A 16,539-nucleotide genomic window follows, 5' to 3' on the forward strand; every position below is an offset into this window, starting at 1 on the left:
ATAGCTACTCCAGTGACCTTCTGGACTGCATGTCCTGGGGCTGTTTGGTGGCGGTAGTCATAAAAATTTTTTTGCCGCAAAGAATCTTGTAAATAAAATGCTTCCACTGACCTCTGTCTATGCAACAGCAATTATCTGGGATGCAAGTATCAGAATATATAATTTTTTCTTGCAAACAGGCAAGGAAAAGCTGATATGAATCGGCTTTTTTCTACAGAGTGATACTAAATAATGAGAATATTTCTGAGGATTTTTTTCTTATTATCAAGGAATATACACTTATTGCATAATATTAAGAAAAAGATAATAAAATCACCCATAACTGCCCTCACTAGAGATAACTATTCTTTATATCTTACTGTATTTCCTTCGTCTTTTATATGCATATATTTTATGACCTAGTTATAATTGTGCTGTATATAATTTTATATCTTACTTTTTCTTTTAATATTACAAAATTTTTTATGTTTTTAGGTTAAGCATTGGATAGACTGTTGTAAATCATTTAGTCTACTACTTATGTTGGAAAATTTTGGTTGAGTTCATTTTATTTTTCTATTTAAAATAAGCTTGTAATGAATACCTTTGAACTTTTTCTTTTTGAGGAAGACTAGCCCTGAGCTAACATCTGCCGCCAATCCTCCTCTTTTTGCTGAGGAAGACTGGCCCTGAGCTAACATCTTTGCCCATCTTCCTCTGTGTTATATGTGGGACACCTACCACAGCATGGCTTGATGAGCGGTGCCATGTCTGTACCCGGGATCCAAACTGGCGAACCCCGGGCCACAAAAGCAGAACATGCGCACTTAACTACTGTGCCACCAGGCTCGCCTCACCTTTGAACTTTTATCTTTTAATACGAATTTGATTATTTCCTTAGTATAGTTTCCTAAAAGTGGAATTACTGGGGCAAAACTTATAAACATCTTTAGGGCTCATGATACGCACTGACAAATTGCTTTCTAGGCAGGTTTTTTAATTTATTCAATTTTCTGTTCCCTCAGAAGCATATAGAAGTGCCTGGCAAGATATTTTTTAAACAAACACACTAGCATGTCGACACCAAGGTACATGTGGTTCTCTTCAGAGGAGGCACCTTGGGAAGCTAGGCTTTCTTCAATGCAGTCGCCTTTGTGTGTGCCACCACTTCACAGCTGCACGTGATCTTGGACACAGAGTAGCATTACTCAGTTGACCATCTACTCTATTCACTAATCTTGGTTCTGAGTAAGTTTTGGCTGTTTTTAAAAATTGCATCGTCAGTTCTCAAAGAATAAACGTTTGGCCCCCTTGAAGATATCCAAAAGCTGTGCGTTATCAGCTCTGAGGCTGTATCTTGCCAGCAATTAGGAAACAATTGCTACTTGCTTTTCCTTCTTTAAGGACTCTGCCCCGCTCAGTGCTGCTGTGACCATGGAAGAAATGCCACAGAAAGGCCGGCAGAGAGGAGGAGGAGAGGGGTGGTGTGTGCTGTCCACAGCCTCTTCCCCCGGCTGTTTCTAAGGGACTGTGGTCACTTGGCTAATCTGATAGAGAGAACAAATTAGACCTGCAAACAGGGTATTAGCATAGTGTGTTCACGGTGAGGTAATTTTATTAAAAAAAAAGGTTTTTTTCCTATGGAATGCTATTCTACGAATTCTGTGCTATTCTATGCTGTGATAATGGATTTTATTTGATGAGAGAGAGAAACAGAGAGAGAGAGAGATACTAGGGGCAGAGAAAGCAAATGAGGCAAAATGTTAATAACTGGGGAAATCTATGCGAAGGGTATATTAGTTATATTGTACTATTTTTGCTACTTTTCTGTAGGTTTGAAAAGTTTGAAACTGAAAAGCTGAGAAAAACAAACATCAGTAGGGAAGGAAAATAATTTTCCTTCCACTCTTCTAGGTTCTTGGCTGAGACCGCCCCCCATGTAATAAAAAGACAGATTAACAGGAGAAAAACAAATTTAATTATGTACACACGTACGGGAGGCCCACAAAGAAATGAGACTCAAAGAAGCGACCAGAGCAGGAAGCTTTTAGACAAAGAAAGAAATAACAAATTTGTGTGGAGTTGACAAGGCAGAGGGGTTTCAGCTAGGGGGAGTAAATGGTGAAGAATTAATAGGTTTGTTTATAGCCTTCTTGGCCTTAAATTCCCAGTCTCAGTTGATATAGATGTCCTTTACTCTCCTGGCACAGGGAGGGTACCTTTCACATAGGAGGTTTATTTCCTGCTTTCAGGAGGACAAAGGAAGGTCAGAGTGTCCTTCTTGCATTGGCTGTTTCTCGAGTACCTTTAATTCACAATAATCAATATGCCAACATGGTACATTTTAGGGTGGTATATTCTTAACCCCTACATGTGCAAACAACACCAAAATGTCTTGAAGAATGGTCAAGGAATGATGGAGCACAATCAACTGGCTGGCATTAAGGTAGACGTGGATCAGATCACATATGATTTTCATGTGATCATGGGTGGCCTCCTTTGGGATTCCTCTTTTGGGGGTGGGACTTCAGAGCTTAAACTATTTCTTACAGAAGAATATCCAGTGGCAGTCCCTCGAAATACATTTTATAGACAATTTATCACCCGAATGTAGATAAGTTGGGAAGAATCTGTTTCGATATTTGAAAGACAAGTTGCTCCCAGCAGTAGAGATCAGCAGAGCAACGTTCCCCATCCAGATGCATCAGCAAATGATGGAGGGACATAGGAAGCAGTGGGAGACACAGGAAGCTGAGATTATTGAAGCAATTAGGGCATGGACTAGCTAGACAATTAATACTATTCAAATCAGTCTGATCATCAAGTGTCTATCACTTCTCCTTTTCAGCCAATATGTCTTCCTTTTGTTTCACTTACTGTCTTTGAAATGTTACAGATAAAATCCCATATATCTTCAAGAAAATGGCAGAGAAAGAGCACATATATCACTAAACTTTTAACTTTTGGTTCTTTTGGTGCATAAACCTTTGCAGAAATGATTATATTAGGAGACATTTATTTGGACAAAAACCTAAGAGTGGCTACGTCATCAGCCCTTGTGTCAGGTTAATGTTGAGCTGACAGGAAAACAGTTTCCAATATGGTAAGGGTGCAATTCTCAAACTCTAATGTGCAGATAATTCGCCCAGGGGTCTTTTTAAAAATGCAGATTCTGATTCAGTAGATCTGGGGAAGGAGCTTAAAATTCTGCATTTCTCACATATTTCCAGGTGGTCCTGATGCTGCTGAACCCTGGACCACATTTCAAAGAGCAAGTAGGGGACAGAACACGTCTTTGGAGTCAAGCAAGGCATTAACCTCTTTGGGTCTTGTTCTCCTCAACTGCAAAATGGAGAAAATGCATGCATGATGAAATTCTTGTCAAGTTGAAATAAAACGAGCATTCTGAAAGTACTTTGTAAACTCTGCTTTCTCTGGTATTAATTTTTTTTTTTTTACTAATATCATATTGCTTTACAAATCCTTCCTCTGTAGACAGCCTAAAAACAAATAAGGAATGGGAGGCCAGGTGCAGGAAATTATGCTGCATTATTGCTATTCAAGGCTTGACACTAATGTTGAAACCATGAACAAAATTCATTTTTATGGACATTGCTACTGAACCTATTAAGAATTCTAAAGATTTGATGCCTTGTTGAAGAGCTATGAGTATTTATTTGTTTTCTGGAAAAAAATTTCTTTTGAAAGTTTTGAATTTCCATTTTATATTATCTTTCCTAAGACCAGCTAACTTTCTCTACCCAAGTCCCAGTCAAAATAACCGATGGATATTTAGTATTGGATATGGGGGAAATAGTCAAACAGTAAAGCCATAATCTAATAATTGTAATTATACTATTTTCAAATACAATCTTTAGGCACTGTGGAACTAGAGAGCCTAATTTTCAAAGAACAAAGATAAAGCAATTGAACAGCTATTGAATATCAACAGGCCTTTCAGAAAATAGCTGAGTAAATAAACAGGCAGTACTAAGATTCCAACCCAATTACAAAAAAAACACAACTGTTGCTCATGGAACGTAGAAATCCTTTTGGAAAGTAAAATTTTAACACTAAGTTAAAATTCCAAGCTGACAAGATTTGTTTCCTAGACATGTTGCAAGGATTTTTTTTTTTTTTTTAATAACGGGAAATTTCTGGACAATGGTCAGAAGTGATAAGAGCAGAAGTGGTCAGATGGGAGGCTGAGCCATTTACCGTAGATTCCCACATTTGGCTAGACTCAAGCGCCCACAGAAAGAAATTATTTTCCAGTACTTATGAGAACAGAATTGAGACATCATGCTAGTGTGAGTTTAGAAACATGAGTTTCTTAAACTCCAGTGTCTTTAACTGACTATATTCATATTAATAACTAACCTGAGGAAAGGTGGTGGCAACGGTGGTGTTCTCTGGGTGCAGTGGGGTAGAAAAGAGGGGACAATTTGATAAAGATAAGAATTAAGCAAATGGTCCCCAAGGAAATCAACGTCCTATTTTATGTCAAAATTTTTAAATATTTATATCCTGCATAATTATGACTATACAATTAACATACATTTAAGACTAAATTATTGATTCTTTTACAACTTCACTACATAATTAAAAATTCAGCACTAAGTATTTTATTCCCTTTTTCCTTTTCATGTTGTTCATTATCAATGTACTCTAAGATCCTATTCATTTTTTTCCAGTATTTTTAAAAATTATGTTTTCCTGTCTATTTTACTCTGTATCTGAGCTCCTCCTTCTTGTCCTATCTTCAAGCCCCCTTGTTGGTGTCAGCTGAGGTCTTGAGTGATGGCTATCGACTCACCACCTTCTCATATACATGCGTTTGTGCTGAGTCATTGAAGGGGAGGGAATAAAAAGGGTCAGGAGGAAAGAATAACGAGATAACTGACAATATCAGCCATACCACATAACTATCTCTATAAGATCGAGAAAGCATATTATCAGTTTTATAATTTTTTACATTTCTATTTATATTGTCTGTGCATATCTGTATTTGGCATGTGAATAATTCTTAACAAATATACTTGAATATATACATACACTGTAAGCATATTTGGGTAAACCTGGTATATCTTAGTCAATTTTGAAAGACCAAAGCAGATTGAAGAGGGAGCAATGGTTATTTTATAAGCTATTTAAGTAAACAAGATGAATTTGAACAAGAACCGAGACAAACTTGCTGAGAACATTTATTGCTGCCAGTCGAGATTAATGAAGTATAGAACATCTTTGCTAAAGATGAGCCGAGGGGAGTGTCACCTCTTCCCTCTTTAAGCCTTTGTCACGGGGCTGTCACAGTCAGGCTGGGGGACGCCCTTGCATCCTGGGTGGTCCTGGTGGTAGCACCTGTTCCCTGGTGACTAGCTTTGCTGCACAGTTTGAAGCCGCTTCATTTTTGTTTTTTGCCTTCGAGCTGTTCTCAGCTTTTTAGTTTTTAAGAAACTATCCTCTAACTGGTATAGAAAGTCTTCAATTTGTCCAACCTAGAAGAAATAAACAGATACAACAAGATTTGTTGTTTTCCCAGGTTTTGTATACTTACAAAAATGGTGAGGTGTTTAAAATTAAATGGCACATACAGGCCCATGTGGGAACAGAACTGGCACAGGCAGACACAGTTAAACATAAAAACCTCCTGTGTCCATTTCAGGTCCCCTGTTTTCAGAACCTGAAGCAGAGATCCAGGAGTTTGCTTTATCACACAATCCTATGTACTGGGTATGGGGATGAGGATTCTTATCACTTGCTGTCTTTAATGGTTGGTAAACCAGGGATTTCCAAAAGAAATGAATAGTGAAAAATTAATTTGTTATCAAACAGAAGAATGAAAACAAACAAATTCACCCTACTCAAAGCCAGAGATTCTAGCATTTGTATGCCCCTGGCCAACTTGGGAGAAAAAATGAATATTCCAGATTTTCTGAGCAAGAAACATTTCTCTTTTAAATCAAAAGGAAATTTTGAAAAAATACATTTCCTTAAAAAATGCCACACCTTAGGGAATAAGATAAAAATCATGATATACAAAACAATAATTCTTAAAAATAAACTATTAGTTTTTCTCCAAAGGAAACTTGGAATTATTTAATGACAGTTGGTTGAATGTATTATACTATTTGTCAGAAAGAACTACAGAATAAAACAGTTTACATATATGCTGAGTTGGGCCCTCATGAAAGGCTGCAGATGTAACAATTCATACTTAACCTTGACTCCCAGGACCTGCATATTGTATTAACCTCAATTCACTCACTGAAGAGCCAACTGTCATAAAGGTAGCTCAAAGCTGGGGCATTTACTATTCATGGTGCGTGAACATATCATCTGCTTAAGATAAAAGCACTTACGACTTCAATTTTCCAATTTTGAGTTCTACCTTTAAATCACTTGATTTATCATTCAGAGTAGTATCCAAAAGATAATTCAGACTGTCAGAAAGAGAATAATAAATGGTAGCACTCATCTATATGTTATACTTAGGTCTTATATCACACTAGGTGACGTAAACTGTCCACTGGTTTCATTAAGAAAAAAAGGTAACTTATTTATGTGAAAATAATTCTTTTGAAAACCTAAAATTACTTCAGCTAGATTTTTCCAAAAGCGCATTGTTGTTTATGATGTCTAATCATTGCGGCAATCATCAAAATAATTTGACAGAATATTTTTGGATGGTCATGAAGTCTATGCTTTATTCTATGTATTCCATACATTTATACCATCCAATTACACCAAAATCATAAGTAACAAATTAACATAGAGCACAATCAAAACAAAATAATGGATGACACTTTACTGTTACTTCAAAGTTGATGACTTACTCATGTTATTTGCACTGAAAATGTATCATTTAAATCAAAGCTCTTTACAATTAGAATGTTTGCAATTAGCCCAAATACAATTTAAAATTACAATCCTGATGCAACAAAAAGGCTTCCTTCAATGATACAGAAAAATAATTGTTTTTAAATATCCATTAGGTGGCTGCTGTTTTTTTCTTCATTGTGTTTATTAAGAGCAGTGTTGACTAACTGGGTTGCTATTCACTAAAAAAGAGGAAGAAGAAGAAACACAATGTGTCTTTGGAATAGAGAGGATCACTAAATTAAGCTGGGGGGTTTAGAGTACACGCTACATGCATGGCTCACCTGGCCCACGTGTTCGCTTCCTACCTGGTCTGTCTACACCCTGTCCTTTCAACCCATTCTCCTAAGGACACTGGAATGATCTTTTTAAAATGTGAATCCAGTCACATTTTTCCCTTGCTTAAAATACCTAAGTGGATTCCCAAGTCCTTAACATGGCCTACATAGCTCTGGTTGATCTGGTTTCACTTGCATCTCTAATTCTGTCTCCTATCACTCCATCTGCCTCAGCCATGTGGTATGTCTCTCAGTTATCTGAGCACAGCTGTGTAGTGTTCTCTGCACAGTGTATTTTCTTAATGCTATGTCTCTGATGGAATAGTCCATTGGAACCCTTACCCATCGCCTGGATTTCAGGTTCAATATCAGTGCCTCAGGGAAGTTTTCCCTGATAACCCACACCAGGTTGGTTCTCTCAGTAACAGCTCATTCATCTCTTTGCATATTGAATTTTTTACATAACTGTTTACAATAATTTGTATACTGTCTTCTCATCTGGGTTTTAAGCTCCGTAAGGCAGGAACTAGGTCCACGCTGTTCACTATTCCCAACACCTAGGATATGGTAGATCCTCAGCAATCCCAACTCTGATAACAGAGTGAAGACATTCAGAAACCAATGCGTGTTTCCCCAATCAAAGTGCTGCCTGGTAGGGAGCATGTCAGTAGGCTTTCTTTTCTTTTACAAATTAATCACTACATTCATATGCCATCATCCTATTACCATTGTTTAGCTTTGAGACTCTTGAGGTAAAATAACAACCAAGTGTGGTCTCCATACTTGAAACATGCAGAGGTAGACAGGGCACTGGATAAGGAGTCAGGAGTGTTGAGGTCTGCTCTTGGCCTGGCTTATAACCCCAATCTGTGACCCCAGAGAAGCCACTTGGCCTTTCTGAGCTTAGTTTTCACCCAGCTTTGGTGAAGACAGTGTTGGCCTGGATAATTTCCAAGGACATACCAAGTCAAAAATTCCATGACTTGTACTGACGTCAGATCTAAGTAGTCCAGTCTTAGGATGAGCCCTCACATTTTTCAAATCAGAGGTTATTCTCTTAGATTGTACCATTAGATGAATGACACAATATGCAGTAAAGTGAGCCAATTTTAGCTTCTGTACTTACTGACGTGTAGGAGAGCTGCGACATGTTTTTAGTGAAGCTAGTTCTTTATGTTCTTTTTTTAAGTCAAGGAAAGAAAAATACTGGTTGAAGAGAAAATAGATTCATATAACTAAGAAGAACAGATTGCAAGTGATAGAAAGTTCTATAAAGCCCTTAGGGAAATAAAACACAAAGAAATATGTAAGCATGTCAGGAAGGAAATGAGCCAGATTTTGGAGCAGAGGTTTTATTAGTTTTTCTTTTCCATACAGAATCTACTTGCTTAACTATATAAGACAGGCTACTTGGTCATTCTAGATCTAATTTTCCCATTTACAAGAAGAGCACGTAACATTTTCTCGTGTATCTATGTGTCAAAGCTGACTTGGCATTACAGAGGCATGGACGTCAGACCAAATGAGCTTTCAGAGAATTTTGGGATGTCAGATGATAGAGGGGAACGAAGTTCAGAAGAAGGGTGGATTCTCATGTACCACATGGCTATCAGTCATAATCCACATCAAAAAGTAATGAAATTGTCATCAACTAGTTTCTCAGGACCTTTTAATTCATTAACACAAAACTCTATCAGTGAGGATTTAGTGTAGATTCAAAAAGTTCAGAACAAAGATGAATATGAAACTCTAAAAGAGAAGACAGGCTGAGAAGTAGAGGAGATCTCAACATTGAAATTCTAACAGTATAAAAACAAATAATGCTAATTAGGGAGAAATGTGGAGGTAACTAAATAGATCTATATATATATTACAGGAAAATTTCTAGACAGTGCAGATTTCAAAGGAAGTACATTCGTGCAAATATTTATTGAACATCTGCTATGTATTTGGCGCTATACTAGAGAGAGAAACAAAAATGTCAAGAGGATTTTTGTGAGGATCTCACATTCATGTAGGAAAGGCAGTTAATGAAAAAATGATTGCAACAATGCATAAATGTTTATTTAAGAATTACGTACAGGGGCCAGCCCGGTGGCGCAGCGGTTAAGTGCACACGTTCCGCTTCTTGGTGGCGTGGGTTTTAGGGGTTCGGATCCCGGGTGCGGACATGGCACCACTTGGCACGCCATGCTGTGGTAGGCGTCCCATGTATAAAGTAGAAGAAGATGGGCATGGATGTTAGCTCAGGGCCAGCCTTCCTCAGCCAAAAGAGGAGGATTGAAGGCAGATGTTAGCTCAGGGCTAATCATCCTCAAAAAAAAGATACGTACAAAAGTTCTATTAGCAAAAATGTCAGAACAGTGAATTCTATCTGAAGGAACATGAAGGTATATTGGAGGTGAGAGGAGCCGGGTCTTTGTCAGGACAAGAAGTGCATTCCAGACAGAGGAAACGTCATCCATAGAAGCAAGGCTGTGAAAGAACATGGGTTATTTGATAGGGATGAGTTGCTTATAGCGTAGATGTGGGCATGAGGGGACTGGGAGTAGAGATATATACAGCAGGAAATATAGATTGGGGTCCGCTTGCAAAAAGTTGAAAAATATTTACCTATGTGGCTAGAAAGATCAATCTGGCGCCATTCTGTGGAGTGACATGCAGCCGGGAGACTAGAAGCCAGTGGTTTAATTAGGGGACCAGCGCAATAAGATATGAAAAATACTATGAGGGCCTGCATCAAGGATTTAAGAGACATTTAGGAAGTGGGGGCTACAGTCTTGATGAAAAAGTCTGTGTTGGGATAAGAAGACAGTCAGAATTAGGAATCACTGTGAAGTTTCTAACTTGAGATGATGATATCTTACAGAGGCAAGGAATACAACTAGAGGAATAGTTTTAGGGAAAAAGAATGAGTTCGATTAGTGACAAATACAAGGGATCAAAAAAAGGTCACATAATCAGGAATGTGTTAAAAAACTGACCTGTAACAATAGCCTAGTACTAGGCTAAAAGGCAGAATGATGCAAAACTCCAAATTGAAAAGAAAAAACAACCCACTGTTTTGTAGTCCACCACGTGAGAAGCATTCTAGCAGTTAAAAAGCGCTAAGAAAAACAAACCAAAAAAATGATGCTTTTAGTTATTCGGAACAAAAAAGTGGTCATGGCAGAGATATGACCTGCTGGGTTGAAGTGATATGTCTGGGTTAGTATCCCAGTTCCAGCAATTTCTTGGTGTGAGACTTTGGATAAACTTATTTAACTTCTTTTAACCCAAGTTTTCTCATCTGTCAAATGCTTCGCAGGGTTCTAGTGAGATTAAATCAAACAATTTATGTGAAGCATTTGCATAAGTCTGAATTGCTATTATTCAGTAATAGTATTAATACTTGAATCTGGAATTGTATGCCCAGTAAATAGGAAAAACATAAATAAAAAAAATACATAGAAAAGTGAAATAAGAGAAAAAGCTAAGCAACTTTACCTAAGTCATTGTGTTTTTGGTCTCTACTCTGTGAGGGATACGGCCTCAGTAACTGTGCTAAGTGTAGATATTTGACAGAAGTTAAAGTCTTGTGATTAGGTCTCAAAATTCCACTATACAAAAGGCAGAATTAGGAGGGGGCCAAGAAAGGAGGGGAGAGATGTGAGTTTCTGAGAGCATATGTTAGCTGCAAGTTCAACATAAATCACAGTATTCTCTGGTTCCCTCCCCTAAATCCGATCTGATTATAGACGACAATGTCTGTCTCAAAGGAGGCAATGGTTTTCTCCCTTCTCTGCTCAGGTCATATCACATCTGGGCTATCATGCTCAGTTCTGGGTGTGCCCTGGGTCTTAACTCCAAATTATAGGAAGAAAAGTTGAAAGATATGGGGGTGTTTAATATGAGAAGAGAAAATGTATCAGGAATCTGTGGTGTCTTGGGTTATATCAAGGCTCTTCTGTGGAAAGAGTGATGGATTTGTTTTGTGTTAGCTTATATATTGGAAAGAGAGTGCTATCCAGAATGAGAGGATGTGTTTGGTACTCAATTCTTCTACTAGTGATGTGACTTAACTTTTGAACTCTAATTTTCTCATGTCTAGTGTAAATAACAAATTAATAATAATAATCATAATCTACAGGGTTTTTGTGAAGGTTAAATGGCTTGATGTTTGTGAAAAGCTCTTCATAAATGGCTAAGCACTCATGAAGGTTGTAACAGCAGTACATTGTACAGTGCCTGGTGGTTTCATAGTAAGTTCTCAATAAATATTTGTTGAATCAACGAATAATTGAATGAGTAGTCAAATAATCGAAAAGTAGCTATTATATCAATATTAGGTATAACTGTTTTTTCACAACTGTATAAAAACAGAAGGGATTTCAGGCTGAGGCATGGTGACCCTCATCACCAGAGACTGAAAATCAAACCCTACACCACTCCTTTGGAGGCAGGAAGTATCTGTGAGTTGTGTGTGAGCTGGGGATTGGATTAAATAAACTTTTAAAATCCATTCCAACTTTAAATTACTAATTTTATGATGTAGGTTTGGCCTCGATTCACTCTACAGAAAGATGCTCAATGGGAGGAAGACACGTTACAATCTTCCTTGTACCACGTGGAGAAGCACTGTGGAAACGAGAGGGATCCAATCACTTCCGCTGTTGTAGTTTGTATGGAATGAAAGGTACTGAAGTGGTTAATATAAACACCCATAGATATTGGGCTTCTTAGGCCTCCCCTCTATCGCAGGCATAAAATTATCACATCTATAAGACCTATATTTTCTTCTCCAGATGTATCAAAATTTTATTTTGCATCCAACGGGCCCCTATTAAGGTTAGCTTAACAGCAGAAGGTAGTTCACAGTACACTTCATTTCCTTCTTGTTTTACAACTGCACCAGGTTATTCACCGGTACTAAAATATTCCTTTTCAGTTAATGATTTTATATTTTTTCAGGATATCAAAACTTATGATTTTTCTACTCTATTCCAGGATAAAATGCAAGAATTTTTACAGATTAAAATCATATGCTTTCCCAGATACAACTATTCCATAATCACTTTCAATATAGGTATGCTAAAAGGTACTCAAACATTTACTCCAATAACCTTTACCTGTAAAATTGGTTTGTATCTTACGTGTAAGTGGAAAGTATGGGGGATGTCTTTGGATCAGGTGACCTTCTCTTCATTTGAGAACTTTCTTGTGAAGGAGAATTGCTATTGACTCTCCTCCATTTTGTGGTGCTGACTGTGGCTTCATTTGCACATAGATTCAACCTATTTTTATTTGGTAATTGAAGGCATTGCCATCTAGCAGTTAAGATTCCAAGCTTTCACTGCCATGCCTGGGTTTGTTTCCTAGTCAGGGAACCACACCACCCATAGGATGACTACTGTGTTGTCTGCGTGTTGCTGTGATGCTGAAAGCTATGCCACCAGTGTTTCAAATAAGGGCAGGATCGCCCATGGTGGACAAGTTTCACTGGAGTTTCCAGACTAAGACAGATCAGGAAGAAGGACCGGGTCACCCACTTCTGGAAAAAACTGGCCACGAAAACCCTATGGATGGCAGTGGAGCATTGTCTGATAGAGCAGCAGAAGGTGAGAGGATGGTGCAAAAAGACCAGGCAGGGTTCTGCTCTGCTGTACACACAGCCGCTAGGAGTCAGAATTGACTTGATGGCATTAACAACAACAAAACTGAAGGCATGTGAGCCAGAGGTGAAAACAACGTTATTGCCTTCCATTTATTATGCGAAGGCTGGCCATGAGACCAAGGATGTTCCTGAGGAAGAAACTGAATTTTAGGCCATAGAGTTAGGAATGGGGCAAACTAAGGAAAGAAATGACAAGAAGCTCAACATGAGCAATGCTGGTGAGAGATGATCACAAGGGACTACACGGCAGTGGCCTAATAGAACTTTGAAAGGGAGTCATTCAGATGTGGTAGAGTGGAAGGAGATTCACTGTGACGATCTGGGTGGCCCTTTTCCTCCCAAAGCCATTTAAAATCAAACGCTACTGGGATGAATGAATTGAGTTCCCTCAAAGTTCTTGTGTTGAAATCTTAATCCCCAATACTTCACAATGTGACCTTATTTGGAGACAGAGTCTTTATAGAGGTAATTAAGTTAAAATGAGGTCATTAGGGTGGGCCCTACTTCAAAATGACTGGTGTTCTTATAAGAAGGGGAAATTTGGCTACAGACATGCACACAGGGAGAGTGCCATGTGAAGATGAAGGCAGAGATTGGGGTGATACTCCAACAGCCCAAAGTACCATCAAGATTGCCAGCAAACTGCCAGAAGCTAGAGAGGCATGGGACTGATGTTGCTCACGGCCTTCAGGAGGAACCAACCCCGAGGACACTGTGTTCTTAACTCCCAGGCTCCAGAATTGTGAGATGACAAATTTCTGTTGTTTATGTCACTCAGGTTGTGGTACTTTGTTACAGCAGCCCTAGCAAACTAATACAACTACTAAGCCATATAGTGAATGGAAGCTCAGTTAAGTTCTAATTCTCCTCTCAAACATGACCTTGATGCTTTCTAAAATTCACTTTCCCCACTGGTTGATGCTCCCTATTTTGTTGGTGCCTCCAGCACAGGCTTAGTGCACACCTTGGGAACTAAGGTGGTTTCTTTCCGGTGAAGGCAGTAAGAGAAAGTTGACCTTGAACACAAAAGCCTGGGTAAATTACACTGAGAAGGAAGATGCTGGGCATGAATTGGGACTTCCTATTGGATTTCAAGTAGTCTGGACCAAGGAGAGAGGATTAGGAATGTTTATAGGGGTTTGTTTGCACATGTTTATGACTCAGGAATTGGGTACTCAAAGGATTTTTTTTTAGTAAAGTTCTAAAGATTTTTTTAAGAAGAAAAAAGGCAGATGAAATGAGAATTGGATTCTTCAGGGACAAATATGAGGTTTATACAACTGCGATGGTGGTTATAGAATGAGAATGCGTTTCCAGCGATTAGCAGTGTGGACCAAAATCCTCTCGGCAAATGAGACATGTCACTCCACCATAGTGGATTTGCTAACATTAGTTTCCCTGCTCTGTTCCAGTTTAGTTTCCAGACCAAATGCTTTTAAATATTTATCATCCAAAATGTTTTGAATTTTAATTCTTATTAGAATGACAATTGTTTTCAAACAGGCTTGAAATTAATTTCTAAAATAAACAGTTTCTGAAACTGAGTTGTTTCTGCTATTCATAATATAGCAGTTTCCTTTAGCTTCTGGCTAGCATTCAAACAGACAAACCTCATATTTCTCCTTTTTCAATTAGTGAATTTGGTATGTTATTTAGTATTTTAGTCATAAAAATACAATGTGAAAATCTGACACACCTACCCCCAAGATGTTACAAACCATGCAAAAAACCTTTCTGCTAAACCATATTACCAACTCTTGAGTGAAAATACCCATAATGGTAACACTTTTTATTATGCTTAGTATAGTGTTAAAAACAATTATAACACCTTGCTATCACTTTGTCCAGGAAACCATGTATCACGGCTTTTTAAAAAATTATTTTTCAACATTTAATGGAATAATTTATCTGAAGGTTTGAATATATAATATATTTTTTAACTCTTTATTTTGAGATAATTGTAGATTCACAAGCTCAGTAAGAAGCAATACAGGAAGAAATCTGTGAAATCTTTTTTCTTCTTTTTTTTTTTTGAGGAAGATTAGCCTTGAGCTAACTACTGCTAATCCTCCTCTTTTTGCTGAGGAAGACTGGCCCTGAGCTAACATCCATGCCCATCTTCTTCTACTTTATATAGGGGATGCCTACCACAGCATGGCTTTTGCCAAGTGGTGCCATGTCAGCACCCAGTATCCGAACTGGTGAACCCTGGGCTGCCAAGAGGCGGAACGTGCAAACTTAACCACTGTGCCACCAGGCCGGCCCCAGAACCTGTGAAATCTTTATGCAGTTTGCTCCAATGGTAACATCTTGCAAAACTAAAGTGGAATACAATAGCCAGGATACTGACATTGATACAGTCAAGATACAGAAAGTCTCCCTTACCACAAAGATCTCTCATGGTGCCCTTTTGTAACTATATCTGTTTTCATCCTGGTTCTACCCTCCTTAACCCCTGGCAATCAATAATCTGTTGTCCTTTTCTATAATTTTGTCATTTTAAGATGGTTATATAAAGGGAATCATATAGTATATAATTTCGTACTTCTCTGGAGATTTATTAGGTTGTTGTGTGTATCAACTGTTTGTTCCTTCTTATTGCTGAATAATATCTCATGGTATGGATGTACCAAAGTTTGTTTAACGATTCACCCATTGAAGGATATCTAGATTACTTCCAATTTTTGGTTATTATGAATTTAGTTGCTATAAACAATTGTGTATAGGTTTTTGTGTGAACATAAGACTTCATTTCTCTGGGATAAATGCCCAGGAGTACAATTTCTAGGTCACATAAGTTGCATATTTAGTTTTACAAAGAAACTGTCATATTGTTTTCCACAGTAGCTGTAACATTTTACATCGTCACCAGCAATGTATGAGTGACCCAATTTCTCTGCATCCTCACCAGCATTTAGTGTTGCTACTATTTTTTATTTTAGCCATTTTGATAGGTGTGTAGTGCTTTATCTCATTGTGGTTCTGATTTGCATTTTCCTCATGGCTAATGAGGTTGCATGTCTTTTAATGAGCCTACTTGCCCATTCTCTTTGGTGAAATGTCTGTTCATCTTTTGCCCATTTGCAAATTGGATTGACTGTTTTTTACTGTTGAATTTTGAGAGTTTTTAAATATAATCTAAATACTTGTCCTTTGTCAGATACGTGGGTTTGCAAATATTTTCTCTTGCTTGGTAGCTTGCCTTTTCATCCTTTTTAATAACCTTTCATAGAGCAAAAATTTTAATTTTGATGAAGTCTAATTCATCAATTAGACTTTTATTGATCGTGCTTTTGATGTCAAGTCTAAGAACTCTTTGCATAGAGTAAGATCCCAAAGATTTTCTCTTGTGGTTTTTTTCCCCTAAAAGTTTTATAATTCTATATTTTGGGTCAATTTTTATATAAAGTGTAAGATTTAAGTCAAGCTCTTCCTTTTTTTGGTGTATGGATGACCAAATACTCCAGCACTATTTGTTGAAAGACTATCTTTCCTCCATTGAACTGCTTTTGCATCTTTATAAAAAGATCAGTTGAACATATTTATGTGGGTTTATTTCTGGGTTTTCTATTTTCTTTCAGTGAGCTATGTGTGTATTACTCCACCAATGACATGAAGTCTAGATTATTATAGCTATATAAAAAGTCTTGAAATCAAGTAGACTGACTAATCCCACTTTGTTCTTTTTCTAAAGTGTCATAGCTATTCTGTTTCCCTTGCCTTTCCACATAAATTTTAGGATATTCTTGT

General features: G+C 37.7%; 1 protein-coding gene across 2 annotated transcripts in view; it reads right to left on the minus strand.

The window, feature by feature from the left end:
- Positions 1–5,165: 5,165 nt before the first annotated feature.
- Positions 5,166–16,539, minus strand: part of SPATA16 (spermatogenesis associated 16) — a 227,097-nt gene continuing 215,723 nt past the window's right edge. For both annotated transcript variants that reach the window (XM_070582355.1, XM_008530780.2), the window contains exon 11: positions 5,166–5,477. In XM_070582355.1, the coding sequence (XP_070438456.1) occupies positions 5,355–5,477 (123 nt within the window). In that variant the 3' untranslated portion in view covers positions 5,166–5,354. The remainder of the gene's footprint in view (positions 5,478–16,539) is intronic.

Source organism: Equus przewalskii, chromosome 18 (genome assembly GCF_037783145.1).
Source record: "Equus przewalskii isolate Varuska chromosome 18, EquPr2, whole genome shotgun sequence".
In the NCBI taxonomy this organism is placed as follows: Eukaryota; Metazoa; Chordata; class Mammalia; order Perissodactyla; family Equidae; genus Equus; species Equus przewalskii.